The 25,978-nt window shown below is 35.9% G+C and overlaps 1 protein-coding gene across 1 annotated transcript; it reads left to right on the top strand.

The window, feature by feature from the left end:
- Nucleotides 1-23,117: 23,117 nt before the first annotated feature.
- On the top strand, nucleotides 23,118-25,293 carry LOC133806195 (uncharacterized). The gene is made up of 4 exons (XM_062244318.1): nucleotides 23,118-23,536; nucleotides 23,615-24,728; nucleotides 24,828-24,950; nucleotides 25,153-25,293. Exons 1-4 carry the CDS (start codon nucleotides 23,118-23,120, stop codon nucleotides 25,291-25,293), a joined length of 1,797 nt encoding a protein of 598 aa, XP_062100302.1.
- The last annotated feature ends 685 nt before the right edge of the window (nucleotides 25,294-25,978 follow it).

Genomic DNA, 25,978 nt, shown 5'->3' with positions numbered 1-25,978 from the left:
TCTTTCTTCCAATGATAATCCTTCCAATCCTCAATAAGGTCCAGGTTTGTCTAAAAATATAAACATAAGGTTACATAACTTATAATTTAATTAAAATTAATTATGTTAATATTCTTACTTACTTTTTTCGTGATGGCGAGCCGCTAACGATTTAAAACCCTGTGTTGTTGCATACTTCTGTTGCACTCTATTTTCCTTCTTTTTTTAGCGCTCCATCCAATAAGGACTGGTAAATAACTCACAAATCTTCTTCCACTCATCCTTGTTGACATTCTGATCTGGATTTTTGAGGATTTTGTCCCAATCCTCAGGTTCATTGTAATATTTTGCAAAATGTCAGTGTCTTTTTGTTTTCCTATCGCGGTATCGATGTTTCAGCTCTCGATCGATACCGTCTAGACACCATGTGGAATTCGGTCGGCCATCTATTTGATAATACCTCTACATTGAAAAGAAAACATATTAGCAAATTAGTCACCTTAAAAGACACATTCTTCTGTAACAATTAAAATAAATTACTCACCTTAATATTTGTAATGACTAGGTCTTTGTAGTGTTGAGGCCCTGCTTTCCATGTATAATAATATCTGGGAATTCTCTGTGAGACCTAGGTGTCGACGAGGTGGAAAAAATTAGATTGCTCAGCCCCCACATCCTTGTACGAGTGTGGATCAAATGCTAGTCCAATAGATGACCAACTTTTTTACGTCTAGTCTCCAAATCTTTTCCACTGTTCGTGCCGCAACCCTTTTTCTTTGGTGGGGCTGTTGTATTTGTTTAAATAATGAAAAATTAATATATTAACAAATAAACAACATTAGTGGGTAAGATAGAGAAAGAAAAAAAATTACCTAACTCGCATGAAGTAGGGATCCTACTAGGATCCTGCAGAGGACCATCGCCAGCATCTCCACCCATTACTACAATAGTAGCCTTTAACTTCAGTTTTTTAGGCTAATAAACTTCGGTTCTCGCTGAAATAGGAATCAAAGTCTATCCATGCGAAGTTAAAAGCCTTACAATAACCGAAGTTAAAAATTAAGAATAGGCTTTGGTAATTACATAAAAACTGAAGTCCATTCATACCTTTAACTTCAATTTTTATGTAATAACAGAAGTTAAAGAGTTCCAATGTGAATATTTAAACCCTTAACTTCAGTTATTACATAAAAACTGGAGTTAAAGGTTATGAATAGACTTTGGTTTTTATGTAATAACCGAAGTTAAAGGATTATTTAATTTTTTTTTTTTTTTTGTAATAATCAAATTGTATATATATTTTTGTTTTGTAATAACTGATATATATATTTGTTTCATATTATATAACCAAATATTTATTTTAGATTTAATATTTAAAAATCTAATTTATTTTAATATAAATAATATTTTATTTCCTTTACTAACATTATTATGATTTAATTCATCATTTGCATAAAAAAAATTCATCAAGTTTGTAATCTTATAAAAACATTCATATACTAAACATTCATTCTTTTGTCTAAAAAAAAGACATAGTATTCATACCAATTGACATAATTATAAGTAGCTATAAAACTAAATTCACCTAATAATAAATAAAAATTGACAATCTTGCTAACCATTCATGTTGTATTGGGAGGAGGTCATCGATCTCACTGTACACATTTTTCCCATCAAGCTGTAAAATTGAAAAATAAAAATTAATGAGCATAATATTATTTTATAGTTTATCATAAGCCAAATTACATTATAAAAATATAAACAAACCTACTTTATTTTTTAGGACTCCAACCGCATTCGCTGCCCTTACAAGACCTCGGATGTATTTTAATACATAGAAATCACATTCATGACTCTTTGGTTGTTTTGGGCACTGAATATGGAAGACCTTTGTAAACTTCCCAAACATGGAATTTGAAGAAGCCCTTTCGTATGCACTACATTAAGAAATTAAAGATGTAAAAAATTTAATAATTTAAACTTTAAAATTTAAGAAACACAATTTTAAAAATAAAATTTACCTCATCATCAATACATCAATTTGTGGAGGTCGTTACTTTTAATGGGTCAAGAAATACGACACTTCCTTGTGGCATAGCGATCACTAGCATCCAATGTTTACAAAAATAATAATTAAGTTAAATTAATTAGATGATTATATGAAAAGAGTAGTTAAAGTAGTTTTAGGTATTTCTTACTTCACGTTCAAAGGAATAAAGCACATTTGTCATGGTCTATCCATTGTCATCAACCAATTTGCCATAATTGAAGGTGTATGCTCCAAATCTTGTGCACTGTTAGTACTAAGAAGCTCAGTGTAACGTCCTGGTTAGCCAAGACCACTACACTTTGTACTTATAAAGGTGCAAGACTTGCTAATCAAATCATTAATTTAAAAATGTGTCACTAATCAAGTACGAGCTAGGGTTAAAAAGGTTTTGGTCTCAAAAGTTCCATTTTATATAATTAAGCAATTATGTACACGGGATCCCAAAAGAAACAGAGTTTAAAAGTTGGATTACAGACTCCCAAAATAATACAAACAGTTGTCAGCCATACTAAGGCAAAATGGACAATTTCTGGGTCTCGCGTCCCTGCCTAAACTTCAACCATGGCGGCTGAGCAACTGCCCATGTACATTCCCCTCGCAGAGCTCTCCAAATCAAGGCTGATCAAGCTTGCCCTTGCCCTTGCCTTTACCTGCACCACATAGCACCCGTGAGCCAAGGCCCATCAAGAAAACATAATATGCAACACAAACAATAATAACAGATAGTAGATTCACTAAGCATGAACTTTCACCAAATAATCCACATTAGTTAATCAACATATATTCAGAATCATGGATGCAATCAATCACTTATAACATTCATATCACATAATAATCAGGGCCGACAACTTAGGCCGCACCCGCTGTTTACCCCCACTGACTCTGGCCCGCTTAAACAGAGCTCAGTGCATATTAAGCTGTCCTTGGCTACCAGTGGCCAAGCCGCGCCCTGTGCGCTAGTGTAACCCTTGGCACCCTTAGGCCGTTGGTTCACTAATTAGCTTGCATGGCATAATACAATCTATTCAAGCATACACAATAGGGAACCCTTAGTCCCATCACATATATTCAACCAGGTGCAGTTTTCTTACCTTTAATCTTTGCTGTAACTGATTATGAGCAACGCTCCTCAAGCACGATCCATTCCCGAGCCTTAGCTTTTATCACCTAGCCACAACCAAGGTGAAGGATACCATTAACAAACTTAAATGAGCTTCTAGACAAAGTTCTAATCTCTGGAACATTGAACTTCACCAAACATGGTAAAAGATTCAATCCCGAGCACCCTAGGTTAAATTCCCAAGCCTAGAATTTCAAAATCCCAAAATCCCTTAAGGGTTGTGGCATTAGCCATCCATGCCACGGCATGGCCTCAACCAGAGGCCTCCCAAAGCAGAAAATCAGGTAAGGGTCGCGACCCTACTTAGACCATATCACGGCCCGCCCTCCTTCCTCAGTACCCATCAGCTTCGAAGGGCCGCGGCTCACCAAGAACTATGCCGTGGCCCGACCCCTTCGAGCCCAGAAAAACCTCCATTTTTTACTCCCAAAGCTCATGCAAACTCTCCCAAAATAACCCCAATTCCACAACTCAATTATCCAAAAACTTCCCACAAGATTCCAGCAACACAACCCAGCTGAAAACTAGACTAGAAACCCATCAAAAACCCACTTCAATCACTGAAACTTTCTAACTCAAGGACTCAAAACCCAGCCATGCAAAACTCGAATTTAAGCCTCTAAATCATGAATTATAACTTACCTCTTCAGCTGAACTCCTTTTCTAAGCAAAATCCCTGTTAATTCCCAAGTTTTCCAGCTCCAATTCAACCTTAACATCAATATTACAATCATCTCATTACTCAGTCAAAAACTCAAAGTTTCTAACTTCAAAACACAGTTTAATTCTTACCTTAGCCTTGATTAAATGTTCCTTGGACAATCCTTGAGTTAAGCCTCTAAATCCCCACCTCAATTCTCAGAAATTCCCAGCTTGATTCACTAAATTTTCAGTGGTTCCTCCTTGTGTTTTTCCTTGAAAGAGAGAGTAGAGAGAAGAGCTGAGAAAGATAAGTCGGTCTAATATTTGTTCTACTATTTTCCTTTAATTTTAACATATCCTAATCCTGTTAAGCCAATCTCGAGGCTCGGGGTGCCAGAAACGTCCCCGAGGGCAAAACGGTAAAATTCCCCAATATTCCTGCCTAGACTTCCTAACCTCAAATATATCTCCATATATTTATTTTCATAACCCGATAGTATAAATAACTACCCAATACCTAAAATACCCCTGACTTATCCAAAGTCAACTATTAAGCCTCGTTGTGACTTTTCCCGCTATCTAGCCCTAGGATCGCCTCGAGTCGTGCTCTGCAGATTTACCCATATAATAATGTGGTTCTCACAAGTATAACATTTAATCACATTTATATTCATATAATCATACAAGCATGCTTATCATGTAATATCAATAAATTCACACATAAACCAATTATGCCCTCCTGGCACACTAATCAAGGCCCTTAAGCCATATTAGTGATTTTGGGTCGTTACAACTATCCCCTCCTACTAAGAATTTCGTCCTCAAAATTTACCTGAATAGCTCGGGATACTGATCCCGCATCGCTGTCTCTAACTCCCAGGTTGCTTCCTCGACCTTACTATTTCTCCACAACACTTTCACTAACGGAATTGTCTTATTCCGTAAGACTTTGTCTTTCCGATCCAAAATCTGAACTGGTCGCTCTTCATAGGACAAGTCTGTCTGTAACTCTAAGTCCTCATACTTCAGCACATGTGTCGCATCTGAAACATACTTCCGCAACATAGAGACATGGAACACATCATAAACTCCTGACAGCGATGGTGGTAAGGCCAACCTATAAGCCACCTGTCCAATCCTTTCTAGAATCTCGAAAGGTCCAACAAACCGAGGGCTTAGCTTGCCCTTTACTCCAAATCTCCTCACCCCTCTCAGTGGTGAAACTCGCAGAAACACGTGGTCCCCAACCTGGAACTCCACGTTTCTACGCTTAGGATCATCGTAGCTTTTCTGTCTACTCTGCGAAGCAAGCATTCTAGCTCGAATCTTCTCAATAGCCTCATTAGTCCTCTGAACCATATCTGGTCCTAAGTACCTCATCTAACACATTTCATCCCAGTGTATGGGTGACTTACACTTTCTCCCATATAACATCTCATAAGGGGCCACCCTAATCGAGGACTGATAACTGTTGTTATACGAGAATTCAATCAACGGTAAGTACTTACTCCAAGACCCCTCAAAATCAATCACACATGCCCTAAGCATGTCCTCCAACACCTGAATCGTCCTCTTAGACTGTCCATCAGTCTGAGGATGAAAAACTGTGCTAAACTTCAACTGAGTCCCCATAGCTCTCTGTAGAGCTCCCCAAAACTTGGAGGTAAAGATAGGGTCTCGATCAGATACAATAGTCTTTGGAACCCCATGGAGACGAACTATCTCCCTCACATACAACTCTGCATACTATTCCACTGTATAGGTCGACCTCACTGGTAGAAAATGAGCTGACTTGGTGTATCTGTCCACTATCACCCACACCGAGTCATGAAGTCCAACTGTCCTGGGTAATCCTCCCACGAAATCCATCGTAATGTCCTCCCACTTCCACTCTGGGATACCCAAAGGCTGAAGCAATCCCGCTGGTCGCTGATGCTCAGCCTTAACCTGCTGACATGTCAAACATCTAGCCACATACTCTACCACATCCTTCTTCATCCCGGGCCACCAATATAATGTCCGTAGATCCTGATACATCTTTGTGGTACCCGGATGGAGTGAGTATGGCATAGTGTGAGACTCATCCAGTATCTCTCGTCTGACCCCCTCATCTACCGGAACACAAATCCGTCCCTGATATCGAAGTAAACCTGTCTCAGAAAAGGCATAATCCTTAGCTGTCCCCGCTAAGACACACTATCTAACCTCCTGCAACTGCGCATCCACTAACTGTCCCTCCTTGACCTGCTCTAACAGGGTCGACTGCAAGGTAATATTGGTTAGCTGGCCTACCACCAGTTATATCCTTGCCCTGGCCATCTCATTAGCTAACTCTCTTGAGATCTAGGTGGAACTATACAACTGTCCTGGGCCCCTCCGGCTCAATGCATCTGCCACCACATTGGCTTTCTCGGGGTGGTAAAGGATGTCACAATCATAATCCTTAACCAGCTCCAACCAACGTCTCTGCCTCATGTTCAAATCCTTCTGAGTAAAGAAATACTTCAAACTCTTATGGTCAGTATATATCTCGCATTTCTCCCCATACAAATAATGACACCACACCTTCAGTGTGAATACCACTGCTGCCAGTTCCAAGTCATGAGTAGGATTCCGTTGCTCATACTCCTTTAGCTGCCGAGATGCATAAGCTATTACTTTCTCATTCTGCATCAACACACAGCCCAAACCCATCCTTGATGCATCACAATAGACTATAAACTTTCCTTCCTTCGAAGGAAGACTCAACACAGGTGCAGAAATAAGCCGTCGCTTCAACTCTTGAAAGTTGTTCTCACACTTCTCTGACCAAACAAACTTCTGATTCTTTCTTGTCAGCTCTGTCATCGGTGAAGAAATATTTGAGAACCCTTCTATGAACCGTCTGTAATAACCGGCAAATCTAAGGAAACTTCGCACCTCCGAGGCGTTCCTTGGCCTTGGCCAATCCCTCACCGCTTCTACCTTGGACGAATCCACCTTAATCCCTTTTGCACCAACTATATGCCCAAGAAAGGTCACCTCTGGAAACCAAAACTCACACTTCTTAAACTTGACGTACAACGGATGCTCCCTTAACCTCTGTAAAACCTGTCGGAGATGCCGCTCATGCTCTGCCTTTGAACTGGAGTAAACCAAGATGTCGTCGATGAAAACAATGACGAACCAATCCAAGAAGTCCTTGAACACCTTGTTCATCAGATCCATAAAAGTTGTCGGGGCATTGGTCAAACCAAAAGACATGACCAAGAACTCATAATGCCCATACCGTGTCCGAAAGGCCGTCTTCGGTATATCCTCATCTTTGATCCTCAGCTGGTGATAACCAGATCGAAGATCAATCTTTGAGAGCACCATCTTTCCCTGCAGTCGATCGAACAAGTCATCAATCCTTGGTAGAGGGTACTTATTCTTGATAGTCAACTTGTTCAATTCTCTATAATCTATACACATCCTCAAAGTCCCATCCTTCTTCTTAACAAACAACACTAGAGCGCCCCATGGAGAATAACTAGGCCTGATGAATCCCAAATCCAGAAGTTCTTGCAATTGTATCTTCAATTCCTTCAACTCTGCTGGTGCCATCCTATATGGTGTCCTTGATAATGGTTCTGTCCCCGGTGCTAACTCAATCTCAAACTGAATCTCCCTACGCGGCAGCAACCCTGGTAAATCCTCAGGAAATACGTCTAAGAATTCACACACCAATCTGGTCTCTCCCAGCCCTGCCGGCATAACCCTAGTAGTATCCACCACACTAGCCAGAAAACCTATACATCCACCCTGTAACAAGTCTCTGGCTCTCAATGCTGAAATCATGGGTACGCGAGGTCCAGACACTGCACCCACAAAGACAAAAGGGTCCTCTCCCTCAGGCTCAAAAGTCACCATCTTCTTCCTGTAGTCAATAGTAGCTCCATACCTGACCAACCAATCCATCCCTAGGATCATATCAAAATCCTCCATATCTAACTCAATCAGATCCACCGAAAGTTCCCTACTATCAACCATCACTGGCAATGCCCTAATCCATCTTCTAGAAACTACCAGTTCCCCTGTAGGCAATAAAGCCCCAAACCCTGCAGTCCGATTCTCACTGGGTCTACACAATCTATCAATCACTCTACTAGAAACAAAAGAATATGTAGCACCAGAATCAATCAATACTGTAAAAGGAGTGCCAGCACTAGAAAGCTGACCTATCACTACCGAGGGACTAGCCTTGGCCTCTGCCTGAGTCAAGGTGAATACTCGAGCTATAGTCAAGCTATCCACCTTCCCTGCTTCACCTTTCTTCATCGTCGAACAGTCTTTCCTGAGATGCCCTACTGCTCCGCACACAAAGCATGCCTTAGGCCGACACTCGCCCAGATGGCGTCTTCTACACCTCGGGCACTCCAGATAGGTCCGCCATGCCTCGCCGCCACCCTGACGGCCACCGGATAGGTCCGCCAAGCCATATTAGTGATTTTGGGTCATTACACTCAGTATCAAAAAACTTGAAATATACACGTGTATTTTCCTTAAGGCTCTCCCAAATGCATTTGTAAAAATTTCTCAAGTATTAAATATTTTTTTAAAATTTCGGCATAGGTTCCTCTATAAATAGGACTACCCAAATCTGTTAACATTCAATTTACAGCTAAAATATTCCACAGTTCACAGAGGAGATCAGCAGAACCATGTCATGTTTATCTTAAATTAAAGATTAAGTTGAAGTTGAAGGGATACCTTATGCCAAAAAGCATGGCTGAACCTCCAATATTATCCAAAGTTGCTACTTGCTCTACATCTTTCTAAGTGATGAAGATGGACTCGCGACTCATAAATGATTGGTCAAGAGGAATTACTACGACTCATGTTGTTCCTTTAATCGAACAGTATTCCTTCACAATAAATCGAAGACTAATGTGGATACGATTTATTATATGAGCATTGAATAGTTGGGGTTCTATTTCAGCTTCTCCTACATTGATGTGAGATCCAGCTGATGACACATGTGGGCTAGGCATGGATTTGTGTTTCGCGTTGGACACACTTCTTAACATTGCAAGGTTCATTTGTAGGGGACCCTGTAAAATATCATTTAAATCATTAATACTATATACTTATATAACAAATGGATAAAGTGATGAATTATTTTATACCTCATGAGTCATAATTAAATGCTTCGGCCAAGGAAGGAATGTATCAGTTGTATCATGAACATATTGTACTTCACCAACTGCAATTGAGATTTCGGCATCCTCTTGTATAAAATTGGTGACCAAAACTCACACGACCGAATCATCTAGTTGAACTATATGAATTGTGACAGGGCCCACTAAATCAATTATGACACCCTCAGCTACTACGTTGTGAATATTATCTGAACATAGTTTCACAACATTATTATGTTGTGGAGGGAACTGATACATAACAGGTTGAAATTATTCTTCAATGTTTTCTTCATTATTGTATTCTACTTCAGTGTCCATATTCTCCTCTTCATTGTAGAATTGTTCTTCATTCTCATTCTCCTCTAATTGTCTAGCTCTTTCCCTCTTCAAGTTTTCAATTTCTTTTGTGAGTCTAGCAATCTCGTTTCCGTTCTGAGAAACAACATCTAACACTTTTTTTTTTCCAAATAATGAAGTAATTTTAGCAGTAAACCTATAAAATAATCCACCAAGTTAATTATTTTAGCTAAGTAAATACAAAGCTAACACAAATTAAGAAGTATCATACCCAGCAGCTCGAACACGACCTGAATGCTCAGGTGTCCCTAACGCTTGAGTCAAGATGTCATCCCGACCCTTAGCTACAATTTCACCATGACTAGCTTTTTCTTTCAATTCCTCCTATTCAGCATAACATTAACCAATAAAATTAATAATGTATAAATTTTTTAAGTTAGTTTAATCATTGTTACATTACTTTAGATCACTTACTATCTTCTCTTGAATCTGTATGTCCAATTCTGTGACAAGAATTTTTTTTTTCACGAGCTCTTAGCCAAACTTCATTGCATTCTACATTTTGCACACCACGTTCTTTTTTTCTACAACATATAAGATAATTGAAGTTATTTGGTGATATTCAATATATGCTAAACCACTCATGTGAATTACTTACCAAATCCTCTTTGATATTCACCATGCCTCTGCGAGATGTACGTTGTCTCGACGTATTTTGTAGTGCTCGTTCTATTTGTGCTTTCTTGAATTCCTACAAAAAAGATTTAAATTTAAGTTACTAAACACTTAATCATATTTCGAAACTGATTATGCATAGAAAAGAGTACCTAAAACTCTGGAGTTACATGATGTTGGACAAATTTTAGCCAGTCCTTGTGATCGATTTCTGGATATGTTGATGGGACATGTGAGAGTCATTCCATCATGTTCACATTTTCCAATGGGTAGATGTATTTGGTAGTGATATAAGTCTTAAAAATCTTTCATCATTCTTCCAACAATTTTCAGGCACTCTTTCTTCCATGACTCTGGAACGTTGTAACCACCCTAAAAATATAAAGAAAACTAATCAATTAAATTAAAACATTAAATTCAAATAAACACCAAATCATTATACATTCCATAGATTAACTTACATATATATTAGTCCAAATATTATCTTTCAAATGTTGTGGGACACGCCTCCAATCAGCATAATTCAGTGAGATTGACTTTCTGCATTAACTCCAAGGTATGAAATCATCTCTGAATATGCATCTCCAAATGATTCTCCCCTATCATTGTACTCAAGGTCTACCCTGATTATTTTATCCTTTTGTTGATTTACATGGCTCATCTTTGTAGGACCTCGCTTATTTGGCATATTCTCATCTTCTGGATCTGTCATCTGCAACATAAACATCAATTTAACAATTATTAGTACCAATTTATACATTACTAAAAACATACACATAATTAGGACATAAATAAACACATATTACTCGTTGAACACGTTTTCTTTTCTTTTGGGTCGATTGACAATCTACCCATATTCCTTCTTCAATGTCGCTTCTAATGTATTCACCACCATCGTCTTCTGAACAATCATGAATTTCCTCAACTTGTTCATGTATCGGTTGTCCAACAATGTAACAATAATGACATAAATCTTCATTTTCCTCATCGTCTTCATTCTCTAGACACTTCCTTTCTAGGATTGTTAAAACAACAGACCATTTAGTATCAACTGGATGAGTTATATAAAACACTTGTTTTGCTTGGGTAGCCATGATGAAAGGATCGTTCTTGCTTCATTTTCTACTTAAATCAACCAAAGTGAATCCAGGCTCGTCTGTTCTAACTCCAACATTGTTGTCTACCCAAGAAAATTTAAGAAGGGGAATTCGAAACAACGAATAATCAATTTCCCATATTTCTTCAATAATCCCATAATATGTCATAGTACCTGAAACTGGATTATTGTCTTTTGCACTTGCAAAAAGCATTGCTTCTGCGACAATACTTACTCAACTATTTTGAACCATTCGAGCATCATCTCTTGACTTTGTATGAAATTGTTTTTCCCCGACAATATAAGCATGATGCTTTATTACTTCAATGCTTGCTCCAAGAGATATGTGATTCAACACATCCGACACTCCATGATTTTGTTCTCCCAACTTCGATAGAATGGTATTCTCCAACCACCTAATAAATGTTTTACGATGTTCATTTATAACCCATTTCTGTTTATTTTTAACCTTGTTTGGAACCATCGATTGTAATAACTCCATGTGCTCACTACAAATAAACATTAATGGTTTAAAATTTAAATAATACATAAATGAGTGTGTAACAAATAAGTGTTAAAATTGATTGAAATATATGACTTACGTTATATATGATTGAACCTCTGGATTATTTCCCAGTACAACTAATTGAGCTTGATCTAATTTTTTCTTAGATACGGTCACCACTGTTCCTCTCCCCCATAATCCTTTATCAATCTCTTAGTTATTTTGTGGTTTGCTGATTCCGATTGCCTCGACTCCAACCATGTACTCTGAACAAAATTTGACTGCCTCTTCTGATATATAACACTCAACCATACTAGCTTCTGGATGATGGTGATTATGCACATAACATTTTAATACCTTCATATTCCTTTCAAATGGATACATCCATCTTGCCCAAACTTGCCCACACAATTCCGCTTCTCTTACTAGATGAACCATCAAATGTTTGATGATGTCAAAGAAAGATGGTGGAAAATATATATCAAGGTTGCATAAAGTAACGACTTTCTGATCATGCAATGCATCCAACTTCTTCATTTCTAATTCTTTTCTACATAATTGATTTAAAAAGATGCAAACATTTGTCACACAATCCCAAAATCTTTTTTGTAAGACTAATCGAATGGCAATCGGAAATAATTGTTCCATTAACATGTGGCAATCCTGATATTTCATTCCCATTAACCTCAAATCCTCCATGGACACTAAGTTTTGAATGTTAGATGAATATCCATCAGGCACTTTCATCTCTACAAGTGATTTACATACACCTTGTTTCTCTTCTCTAGAAAACATAAAACAAGCCGAAGGTAAATATGTACATTTACCTTTCTCCTCAGGTGCCAAACGATGTTTTATGCCCATCTCAACAAGATATAAATGACTAGCCAAACCATCCTTAGTTTTGTCGGGGATATCAAGTAAGGTACCGATAATACTTTCACATACATTTCTTTCTATGTGCATGACGTCCAAACAATGTCGAACCATTAAATCTTTCCAGTATGGAAGATGAAAAAAAAAATTGATTTTATTTGAAAAAATCCATTAACTTTCCTTTTTTTTTTTTGCGTCTTTCCATAAAGTCTATTTTTTCTACTTCATCAAGAATTTTCTCCCCTGATAGTGGCAAAGGAGAAACATTTCATTCTTCAGTATCATCAAATGCTTTCTTTTTATTTCTATCACGATGACTTAGAGGAAGGTATCGTATATGACCCATATAGCACATTTTGCGTCCATTTGATAGGCGATGAGCCCATGCGCTGGTGCAACAAATTGGACAACCTTCATAACCTTTTGTGTTCAACCCTGATAAATTACCATATGTTGGGAAATCGCTAACTGTCCACAACAACACAACTTTCAAATTAAAGAATTCTTTCTTTAAACCATCGTATGCCTTAAAATCATTTTCATACAACTCTTTCAAATCATCAATTAATGGTGCCAAATAAACATCAATATCGTGTCCTGGTTGTTTTGGCCTTGAAATCATTAACAAAAACATCATAAACTTCCTTTTCATGACTAACCATGGAGGAAGATTGTACATAACAAGGAAGATGGGCCATGAACTATGTCGACTACTCAGAGTTCTATGTTGGTTTATTCCATCAACAAATAAACCTAGACAAAGATGTCTTGGTTCAGTTTTAAATTCTAGATTCAAGTGATTTACTTTTTTCCAAGCTTATTGATGGACCCAAAACGGGTATGTTTTAAATATTTATAACTCGCAAGCGCACGAATCGTATACGGAATATAGTGTTCGTGTAAGCACGAGATCGAACCCAAAGGAGTTCTCTAAAATCGAAAAGAAAACTATTTTAAACCAAAATTAATAAATTCTAACCTATTTCCAAAGATTGATGAGAATTTTGAATAATGAAAATAAAATAAAAGACAATAATATAGAAATTAAAGACAATATATATTACTAAATTACTAATTGTAAATAAGATGGTAAAATAAGATTATTAAGGATTTAGAATCCACAAAATATAAGTTCAATAATATTTATAAGTACATTGATTCCCAAGTTTTAGTGATAGTTAAAATAAATCAAACTATCATTTTCCAAATAGATTTATAATTTTAAGCACAAGTTACTTCTAAAAAGATAAGATTTTTTTTTACTTTTCAAAATTATAATTTCAAAGCATTTAGTGTAAATCAATCTAATGAAATAACAAATAAATCAATGAACATTATTTATAAGGCAAAACATAATATTTTTGTTCTAAGCATGGATGTGTACAATTTAATGACACATCTTACACAAAGAATATTATGTTTTTGCACTAATGAAGAACAAAGTGTAAATATGTGCTAACAATCCAAAATACATGATATTTAAGATGTAAGAAGATATTTGAAGAAGAAAATTCCATAAACTTTGTTGCACAAAATGGGAAATCAACATACAAAATAAACACTATCTAGTTACATATTGTTTCATCATCACCTTAATAATCTTAAAAAGATTAGAAACTCATAACTAGAATATCAAATACACACTCAAAATTACAAACATAAATAGGAAAATTTGGAGGAGAAACCCCCAAATTTTTCCTCTAAAAATACATAGAAAATAACCAAAAAGAAGAAGAAGATGAAGAGAATTGAGAGGTTTTGAATGTGTAGAAATTATGGTATAGTAACCTCCCTCCAAAAATGGACACCCTAAATGGTCTTCAAAACTCCCTATTTATAGCCAAAAATGAGGTATTAAAATAATCAAATTAAATTGATTAAATTAATTTAATTAATTATAATATGGTAAATAGGGGTAAATTATAGGGTGTAATAATGATGTTTTGGGGTAAAATGTGTAGAAAGTGGGGTAAAAATATGGTATTTTTAGACAAAAGGAGACAAGGGAACATAATGCATTTGTTGGGCTCAAGAGAAAAAATGGCATGCATGGGGGGCTGCTTTGTGGCAGGGACTTGGGGCTGTGCTCGGTTGGAGAAAAAGAGCAAGGAGGAGCTGGCTTGGGCCCATGGCTGAATTGGTGGGCTTGAAGGGGATGCTTGGGTGTGAGGTGATGCTGAGAAGTGGGCAGGCCCTGGGCCGAATTACTTGGGCTTTCGGCTGGGCCTGATTTGGGGAATGAGTAGTAGCATGCATTTGGGGAATAAGTAGTAGCTGGAGGCTGGAATCGTGTGATGTTGGAGGGCTGTTGGAGGCATCTCCTTGGCTGGGAGAAGGACAGCTGGCGGATTGAGGGTTGAGGAGCTGGCTGGAACTGGAGTGGCAACTGGCGGGCTGGGCTGAAATGGGGCAGGAGGCGGGCTGGAAGAAGCGGGCCTTGGGGGCTGGTAGTGCTTTGGGCTTAAGAGAGAAGGCAAAAAGGCCACAATTTTTCTTGTCTTGCTTTCTTGAAAATGCCATATTATCCTTCATTTTTCTTTCTTTTCAAGAGCATAAATTCCCTACAAAATAAATATAAAATAAATCATAATAGAATATTTTCTACTATAAAATAAATCAATTTAATTCTTTGAAAATATTAATTATAACTTAATTTATATTTAACATTTAATTTCAATAATACAACATTTTTTTACCTCAAATTAAACAACAATAATTCAATTAATTAACTACAACATTTTACAATAAAATAACCATAAAAACACATCAAAATATATAAAATCAAAATAAGACTAATAAATTCAAAATTAATTAAAAACTTAATAAATCAATTAAAAACTCAAGATTTAAGCAACAATTAGCACATAAAAAGTGGTAAAATAACTCTATTTTGTAGAGTTATCACTTATGAATGAGCAGAATGTCGGAGTTCGCTGTCTTTCACTCGCCCAGTCTCATGCCGTATTAAGTTTTCAGACTGCTCTGCACTTCGATATAACCTCTTAAGCCGAGAAATCAAAGGCAAGTACCACATCACTTTTTGAGGAATAAGTTTCCTAATTTCCTTACTCTTGTTAGGTTTGAATCGATGTAAACCACATTCAGGGCAAGTGTCTATGTCAATACCATGTAGTATAACTTCTATTGAATCCCTGGCAAAATACATGATCTTTTATCATGGTAATATTCTATTTTGATCAATTACCACAATCTACACATGGACAAGAAATTCTTTCAAGATCACTACAATTCTTTAAGCAAAACTCTAAAAATTTGTTGAATCTATCTTGAAATTGTGGTGTTTCTCTCCTCTCATGCATCAACGATTTATCCATAATAATAATAATAATAATAATAATAACAATTCCTATTAAGTTTTAAAAAACAAATATCACATATTAAAACACATGTTCAATTAATAAATCCTAAAAAAATCGGCCAGAGTTTCCTCTATTTCTATAACATATCCCAATTTCATATACCTATTAATTAAATACAAACAAACACAATAATAACAAGCATAATTATGTCCTTATCAATTAATAATTCCTAAAAACAATTGGGCAGAGTTTCCTCTATTTGTATAATATATTCCAAGTTCATAAGTACTTATTAATTCAACACAAACAAATACAATAATCAACAAGCATACTTATGTCCTTATCAATTAATAAATCCTAAAAAAATTGGGCTGAGCTTCCTCTGTTTCTATAACATATTCTAATTTCATAAGTACCTATTAATTCATCATAAATAAACACAATAATCAACAAGCATAATTCAGTCATTATCAATTAATAAATCCTAAAATATTGGGTAGATTTTCCTCTATGTCTATAACATATTCCAATTTCATAAGTACCTATTAATTCAACACAAACAAACACAATAATCAACTTGCATAATTTCATCCTTATACCACCGCAGCACACAAATTTCTCAGAACCTACTTCACTAATTTTCAAATCTAATTTCCACTAAATTGAATATGTTTTAACTATAATTCTATAAATATGTGCAGTAGTAATAAATAAAAATTAAATTCTCACTCACCTTAAAATTAATCTTCAAGCTAGTAACCACAAATGAAAAATCAAATTACTTCCAAAACTATAACCATCCTAAAAATAATATAAACAGAATTAAATATTATAATTATTGAGTTTATAATAACTAGTACCAAACATTAAAGCATATTATACAAATAAAACTTTATTTTAACTAAATATTAACTTGAATTTTAAATACAACAACAACATATCTAAACATTAAAACTATATTTTAAAAATGAATTTTTTGTAACTAGATATTAGCTTGATCTTTTTTTATTATAATAACATGATATTAACTTTTTTTTTTACAACAACAAAATATTAACTTCAATACTTTTCTAAATAAAAATATATTATAAAATACAAAAATAATTCAAATAAATTAGAAATTTAGTAATACATTAATATTAAATTAGGATTAATAAAAAAAAATTATCACAAACACATTTTTTAAGATTCATTCATTCTTAAATAATCAAATACAACTCTAAAACAATAATATCAACCATAAACACATACATTATCAATATATTATCAACAAATATAAAAAATCTGAAATAATATATAAAAAAATCATGTAAATATCTATTTAACGATCCATACCTAGTACAAAGCTCAAAACTTTATAAAGAAGCTGAAAATCTGTTGAAAAACCCAAAACAATAGGTATTTCCGACCACCACATGTCACCATTGTCAAGACACTATTTTTTTTCACTCAAAACTGAAAACAACCAAGGTTCTATGATATATTTGAGTTTTCTAGCAAGATTGGTGGATGACATTGGAAGAAAATGAGAAAAAACGGTGGTAAATGGTGAAACCCTCATTTTTCTCACAGTGGAAATGGAGGTTTTTCTCTCTGTTTGGGGGATTTCAACATTTCGGAAATGGGGGAGAAGCCTAAGTGGTGCGGATATAAGCACCTTTAACTTTGATTTTTAGCAAAAAAACCGAAGTTAAAGGGTAAGGGTAACCCTTTAACTTCGACTTTTATAAAAAAAAAACCGAAGTTAAAGGGTCCTGTAATGTTTTCTCGCAAAAATGCCCCTCCGCCTATTACCCTTTAACTTCATTTTATGTAAATTACCAAAGTAATAGTTTAATTGCTATGAGCGCCAAACCAAAAAGTGCAGTTAAAAGTATTCTAAAAGCTTTAACTTCACTTTTTATGTAATTCCCAATATCTCGCGCCACATCTAAGGACACCTTTATAATAAGTATAACAAATTTGTTTGTTAGTTTAAACATTCAGTCTTATATTTAAATATTTGAAGCACTGTACTTAAAAACATGTTTCTTATTTCTTAATATAAAGTTTTACAAACAAAGATACAAATATCTAAGTAGAATAATCACTATCATCGTTGATTAAGTTTACATCTACTGGGGATAAATGCTCGACATTATCATCACTAAGGTCAAGAAGCAATTCATCCTCGTCATCTGCTTCTTCTAAGTCTTCCAACATATCATCTTCATCGTCATTAATAAAATCTTCATCATCCTGGATAACTAAGGAAGGCCGCTGGGGGGTTCCAACATGTGTTGCTAGTTGATCAGATTGTTGCACCACCAACTCTCCAAGAACGGCAGTCAATACAAAATTGGCTGAATTAGTGTTGTGCACAACATCAATGTCACTAATCATTTCTGGGTCATATGGAATGTCCCAAAACCGCCGATGATTCACTTCTTGAACTATTTTCCAATCTCGTCCCCTAACGGTTCATCTTTATACCACTCACCGGCGACGTTGATACTAGTGATGTTATTTTCAGTAAATGTTTTCTTCTTTTTTAGATCTGTGTTGAATCATTTACATCAAAACAACACCACCGAATAGGTACCAGAAAAATATAACTCTAGTATTCCTTCAAGTTTCTCGTAATAGATAAAACCTTTTGTCCCAGCAACAGACACTCCATTATTCTGTGTGGTGCGATTTCGATCTCAATTGTATGTGAGAAATCAAATCATGTTCACTATACATGCTTCGTATGAGTAGGCTAATAAATCATACCCAGACGCTAAAGCTAGTAATTCATCCCCGTAATCTAATGATCCATGTTGGTGCAAGTCATATATTTAAACCACGAAAAAAAACAATATTAAAATGAGAAATTTCAAAGACTAGATTAAAAGTTAGCAGTAAACACCTTGCCAAGTAGAAATTACATTTTCATGAAACCACGAACGAAACTCTTTCTTCTGTAACAGCTTATGGTTTGCATCTGGATCCCTTTCTTGAACCTCAACCACGTATTCCTTGTGTATTAACAGACATTTATGATTTTAAAGATGAAACATATTGGAATCTTAAGAATGGGAATATTAAATTTTAATTAACATACTTTAAATACTCCTCAGTTTCAGGAGAGTTCTCCATAATGAATCACTCAGTTGTGTTCCGAGTCTTCTCGTCGAGTGACACAGGAGTTCCCTTATTGAGTGGACGACACTAAGATTGAAACATTGTGAGATGTCGATCCACATAAGGTACTTCTTCATTACAGTAAGGCTTATTAAATTTTGTTTCCACACCTTTGAAATACATGGAAAAAAATTTCAAAGCCTCAATCTGCAACATATCCTTCCGCAATGGACCCTTCCGGACGAGCTTTATTCCTCACATAGTTTTTCAATTTTTTCATGTACCTTTCGAAAGGATACATCCATCTCATAAAGACAAGGCCTCCCATTATAGCTTCGTCAGGAAAGTGCAAAATAAGATGGATCATTATGTTAAAGAATGATGGAGGGAAAATCAACTCCATCTTACATAAAATTATAATCATGTCGTCTTTCGCCTTCTCCATACTGTTTACACTAAGTGTCCTTGAGCATAATTGTTTGAAGAAATTGCAAAATTCCATTATGGTGTTTGCTATGAATTTTGGGAGAAACTTTCTTAACACCAACTGCAAGTAAGCATTGCATGATATCATGACAGTCGTGAGACTTCAACCCAACAATGTTTGAGTCATTGTCAATTAATTTCTTCTTCAAATCAAAGAAAAATTCATGGGGGAGCTTTATGCCTTTAAGAAATTGGAGGAATTCTCGTCGCTGATCAGGGGTCAAGACATACGAATCATGAAGCTTTAATAATCTTTTGTTCTCATCTTCATAAATCCACAATGATTTCCTGACTCCCATATTCTTTATATCATGTCTTGCATTAGTAGTGTCCTTGGACTTATCATTATCCAAAAATATTCCAAGAAGACTGTCGCACACATTCTTCTAAACATGCATCATATCTATATTATGTTTCAACATGTTTGAGCTCCAGTATTCAAGTTCAAAGAAGATACTTTTTTTCTTCCAGTTACTTTTTCTTGCATCTCATTTGTGCTTGACACCCCCAAACATATCATGTTTACCAGGAACTTGAGGAGACTGTTTACTTGCTCTAAAAAAGATTCACAAGTGAATTGAGTTGGAGGACCTCTTTTCTCAACTTTGCCGTCGAATTTTGTGTCCTTTCAATACTTGTGATTTTTTTTCAAGAAATACCTATGATCGAGAGAAGATGTCTTTCCAATTACTCGGATCAATGAAGTGTCTTCATTGCATGTTGGACAAGCTTTGCATCCCTGCTCGCTTCAGCTAGACAAACTACTACGGGTAGAAAAATCGTTAACTATCCACAGGAGCACTGCATGCATCTTGAACAATTGGTTCTTTTTGTCATCTCTTGTATCCACCCCCATTATACCACATCTCTTTCAACTCATCCACCAACAGCCTCAAAAGTACATCCATTTCTTCACTTGGTGATTTTGGCCCAGGAATAAGGAGAGTCAACATGAAATAGTCATCCTTCATGCACAGCCAGGGCGGGAGATTATAGTTTGTCAACACCACAGGCCATATATTGTACGAAAGACTCATGTTCCCAAATGGATTAAACCCATTGGCAGCCAAGCCAAGACGGACATTTCTGGGATCTTTTGCAAACTTAAGATGTGTGGCGTCGAAATCCTTCCATGCAGACCCATCAACCGAATGATGCTTCACCCCATCGTCTTTCAATCTCCCTGTATGATGCCATAACATGTTATTCATTGTATTCCTTGAACTATACATTCATTGTAATCTGGGAGTAAGGGAAAAATAACACATGACCTTATCCAAAACATGTTTCCCCCTCGTCTTTCCATTGATCCATCTACTACTCCAACACACCGAACATGAATCTTTACTTGCATTCTCATTGTAAAATAATCAGCAATCATATTTACACACATGGATTGACTGGTATCTGTTGTGAAATATATAATTTATATGCAATTGTACGTAGTCAACAAGTAATATAATGATAAGTTGAGTATCGTCTCTACAAGATTGAATTAGCAACAAATTAGGCAAAATCATTACTTAACAATTTGGACAAAATTAATTGGAACGATTTTTTTGAATGTTAAAACTAAATAAAAGGACTTTAAAAATAATTAGAATAACCACCAATAAGTAGGAAATAACAGCAAGGAAGATTCAATAATGAAAATCAGACTTGAATTACTAAATTCCCCTAAATCAATATTTTGCCCAGAATGCTACAACATAATTTTTAGCAAAACCTCCTAGAGTAACGAAAATTCCTAATAATTTCATAGGATTTTTCCAAATCTTATGAAAAAAATTCCTCCACCTAATTAAACATATTCCCATGTCAATTAAGGTTTAAGAACACAATTATAAGCACCAATTCTCATGAGTTATGCAAGGAAAATAATATATCCCTATATTACTCACTAATGCAACCTATCAAAGGCCATAATCTTGCATCATCTATATTAATTTCCACTAAATCTAACCTTTCCAACATTAAATTTAGCTTATTAACTTGCCATTGATGGCCAAACAACAACAAGAAATAAACATTAAACACACTTTGATGACTATGTAGTTAAGTTTGTTTCACTTATGCTTATGTAAATTTTTTTGCGGCAATAATGCCTACCGTTAATGTTTTGGTGCAATCGTTGGTCCCTGAGTCATTAGGGGTATACAGGGTACACGTGGCACAACCCGATTGGGTTAAATTATTAAAATTTAAAACAAAAACAATTAATATTTATGTTTTCTAATATAAAAAAAAAAACTAACCATTAAAAATATAACAAAAAAAACCGATTGCCTTAATAACAAGTTCTAAAACTAATCTAAAACAAAAAAATCTAAAAATTCCTTACCTAGAAAGTTTAAAGGAGGAGCTTGAGAGAAATCAGTCAAGGAATCCATCCATTTCGCGATAAGAGCACGAAAGAGATGATGACGGCTTTGCCTCCACAATGCCGACCATTCAACAATCAGAGAAACAACCACTCGACTACGGTGAGTTCTTTTCTTTTGTACAGAACCTATTGATTGGGTTTCATTTCTTCCCAAAGTGTTTTTACAATTTTTTGGGGAGAATGATAATGATACTCTATACAGAGCAGTTTGGGCGGGGAAGGGTGTCGGTTTTCAAATTTTTTGGGGGTGAGAGTTTTGTTGATTTACAGTAGGTGGTATTATTAAATTTGGGTAAAATTGTTGTTGGGAAGCATATGCATACAATTGACAAAGTGGGGTCCATTGAAATATATGCTTTGTTTATTGAGGGAATTTTTTTTATTGTGGTCTATGGTTCAATCGTGTGGTGGACTATGTTGCTCTTCAAGTGTGTGAAGTATATTGTGTTTTAGTTTGTGCGTGTGTGAAGTGTTGACATAACAGTTTTTATTTCTGTTGACTAGGGCAGTATTCTAAACCAAAGTTGTCTTTATTTAACAGGTGATCATACTAACATCTTCACTATTGCAATACACCATGGGGGAAGCCGGTTTACACCATTCGGAAATAGAAGATATGAAGGAGGTAAAGTTGATTATGTTCATTGGGTGGATACTGATTACTTCACTAGGATGGAATTGGATGGAATGGCCTTGGACTTAGGACATAAACTTCTAGTGGGTTTTATGTACAAACCAGTAGGAAAGGTGCTTAATATGGGCTTCATCGTGGTGGGGGATAAGGAGATCCTAAGAATTGTGGAGGATATTGAGAGGAATTGGGCTACAAAGATTGACATATATCTTGTTTTTCCTGAAACAATCCGACCTTTAGATTGGAAGGAAGATTTAGAAGTTATTAAACATGTCCCTGGTACAACTTTACCTCCTCTAAAAAGATGTATTATAGAGGAACTACAAGATGATTGTGATGTCCCTGCAGATGTTGTTGGTATCCCTGTTGATGCAGTCATGGATGGGGAACAGGGAGAGTTTCATGCTAATCAATATTAAGAGGAATTTTAGGATGCTGACTTTGATGAATCTGATGAAGAGGAATATGAAGAAGAGTTTGACTACATGGATTATGAAAGTGATATTGAGAACCAAATACCAAAGGTGGTTGTGCTTTCAGATTCAGAGGATGATATTGGTGATGTGAGAGAAGATACAGTTGAGGAGAACCAAGAACCGGTTCAGGGTGACAGAAAAGGGAAAGGAAAGCAAGTTAATGTGATGAAAATAGAGCTGAGGAGAGCCAAGACAAACCTCAGTGTGACAAAAAAGGGAAAGGAAAGTAAATTGGACGTAGTAGAAGAGAGAATGATGAAGATTTCATATTGGAGGAGGAAGAATTTGAGCAAGATGTTGAAGCTGAGATAAAGATGGGTACACAGTCTGACCCCAGGAGGTGGCGGCGATCAATTTCAGATTTTTGTACTCAAAATTTTGATGATGGAGACTCAGATGGTATATTTTCTGAAGAGGAGTTACACGAATTGAAGTCAGATGATGAGTTTGATGCTGGTAAAAATTCCATAGAATTCAACCTGAAAACCAAAATGCAAAACTTCCAATTTGTTCTTGGCATGGAATTTGCTGCAATAAGGGAGTACATTATTGAAGGTGATCGAGAATATGTATCTATTGCCAATGATTCAAATAGAGTTAGAGTTAAGTGCAAGGGTGCAAACTGTGAATGGATGTTGTTTGTTTCAATAGTTAACAAGACAGATGGCAAGACAATGAAGGTTAAAACACTTGTTGACAAGCATAGTTATGGCATTGTTTTGGACAATAAAAAGTTGACCTTAACTTGGCTTGCAAAGCACTTTTTGGAGCAATTTAGGCTAAATATGAGTATGTAATACACTGCATTTAGGGAGATAACTGCAAAGACCAAGTACTCATGTGTGTCTAGCTGGACATTTTATAGAGCCAAGACAAAAGCAAGGAAGATGTTGGAAGGGTCTGTCAAGGAACAATATGCCATTCTTGATGATTACTATAAAAGGTTGTTGGCTACCAATCCTGGCTCTACATTGAAGTTGAAAATTGATTTGGTTAATGGGAGAAGGACATTTCAGGGTATTTATATTTGTCTTAAGGCATGTAGAGATGGCTGGTTGGGGGGTTGTAGACCTCTAATTGGTCTTGATCAATGCTTTTTGAAAGGACATTGTAGGGGAATTTTACTGGCTGCAGTAGGCATTGATGGTAATAACTCCATGTTTCTCATTGCCTACTATGTTGCTAAAAAGGAAAACACTGAGGTTTGGACTTGGTTCTTGGAGCTATTGAAGGATGATCTCGAGAATTTGAGTCCTACCAAGGTGACAATGATGAGTGATTGTCAAAAAGGATTAGAAAATGCAGTGGGAGCCATCTTTTGTGGGTGTGAGGTGAGGTATTGTGTTAGACATCTTCATGCTAAGTTTAAAAAGGAATATCCTGGGCTTTTACTTAAGCAACTTTTGTGGGCAACAGCTAATACTACAACACAAACTGAGTTTGCTCGAGCAATGCAAGAAGTCAAGGATGTCTCGGATGGTGCTTACAATTGGCTGGCAGGAAAGAACCCCACAGTATGGAGTAAGTCACATATTTCAGAATACCCAAAATGTGACATTTTGGTGAATAATTTGTGTGAGAGTTTCAATGCAACCATACTTGATGCTTTCAACAAGCTAATTATAATTTTACTAGAGAAAATTAGATTTTGGTTGATGTCTCGGTTTTATAACAAAAAAGCTAAGTTGGAGAAGATGACTCAACCTGTGGGGAAGAGAATTTTGAAGATAATTGAGAAGCAAAAAGAGATTGCAAAGCATTGTCTTGTTACTAGGTCTGACAAGTTTGAGTTTCAGGTTCAATGCAGCAATGGTAGTGCCTTGGTTGTCGATTTGGAATTCAGAACTTGTACATGTAGGAGGTTTGAACTATTTGGGCTTCCTTGTGGCCATGCACTAGCTGCTATCTGGTTCATGGGAGGTAATGTCTTTTATTATGTCCACAGATTCTATAAAAATGAATCGTTGCAAAAAGCATATGAACAGAGTGTGCATCCTATGCGTAGTCTAGATATGTGGCCTTAGACAAGACTGAACCCAATTGATCCACCACCTGAGATGAAGCTGCCAGGAAGACTTAAGAAAGCTAGGAGAAGGGAGACAGATGAACCTCCACCTGCTTTAAAGAAAGCTCGAAGAACTGGACAAGTTAAAACATGCAGTAATTGTCTGAAAACAGGGCACGGGAGATAAACATGCAAATCTGCTAAGGTGGTTGAGGTATAAACTTTATGCTTTCTTCTCTTCCTAGATAATTTTTATCATTGATTCAAGAATGAATTAGGATTAGATTCTTTATCATTGTTTTGTGAATTTGGAGCTAAATATTTGTTTGTTCAACCTATTTTAGAATCGTGTGGTCAAAAAGCGAGGTCGTCCACAACTGCAGAAACCAACTGAAGCCACACTTTTAAGGAAGGAAAGAAGGCTGAAGCAACATGCTAAAGGAGGAACTAGTGGCGCAAAGAATGCTCAACCCGATACTGTCTGACTGGAAAGAGTTTCATCTTTTGATTTTATTTTGAACTAGTGGTCGAATCTTGTATTTTGGTGTCTGTTATGTGTTATGCAAAGTTGGTATTTGGATGTTGTGGTTGATGGCTGTTCTTTGAGTTATGAAAGTGTTATGTTTACCATTTTAGAGTCATGTAAAAATCACCTTTTGCACAGATCATATAGACTTGTTGATCATATCTGTTTTTTGAGTCATGACAGGGTCATGCTGGCCATGATATTGGTCATGTACAGATCATATACATTTGGCTTTTTAGGAATATATTTTTGTACCTATCTCTTATGGTAATGAATGTAACTAGCTGTTGATCATATTTATTTCACAAAATACATAGAATACTGAATTCAAAATAGACCAAGATAGATTACATTGATTCGAGGTTTCATTTTACAACAAAATTCCTTACATATCAATGCCTAGGGTGCAATAGCTTTGTCATTGCCAATATTGCACATGAAGATTACCCAAAAATAAACTAACAATACCAACAACTTCTACTTTGATTTTGTAGCCCAAATAACCACAACCAATAGAATTACAGCAAAATACAAAGTATTCAAAAAGTAGTAACACTACATTCGACCTCCATCATTTACTCTACCCCTGCTTTCAGCACAACTTTCACAGCTTTCTCTTCCAACATTTTGAAGGTTGTGAGATT

The sequence above is a fragment of the Humulus lupulus genome, chromosome X, assembly GCF_963169125.1.
Source record: "Humulus lupulus chromosome X, drHumLupu1.1, whole genome shotgun sequence".
Taxonomy (NCBI): Eukaryota; Viridiplantae; Streptophyta; class Magnoliopsida; order Rosales; family Cannabaceae; genus Humulus; species Humulus lupulus.
This window is presented reverse-complemented; position numbering and strand designations above follow the sequence as displayed.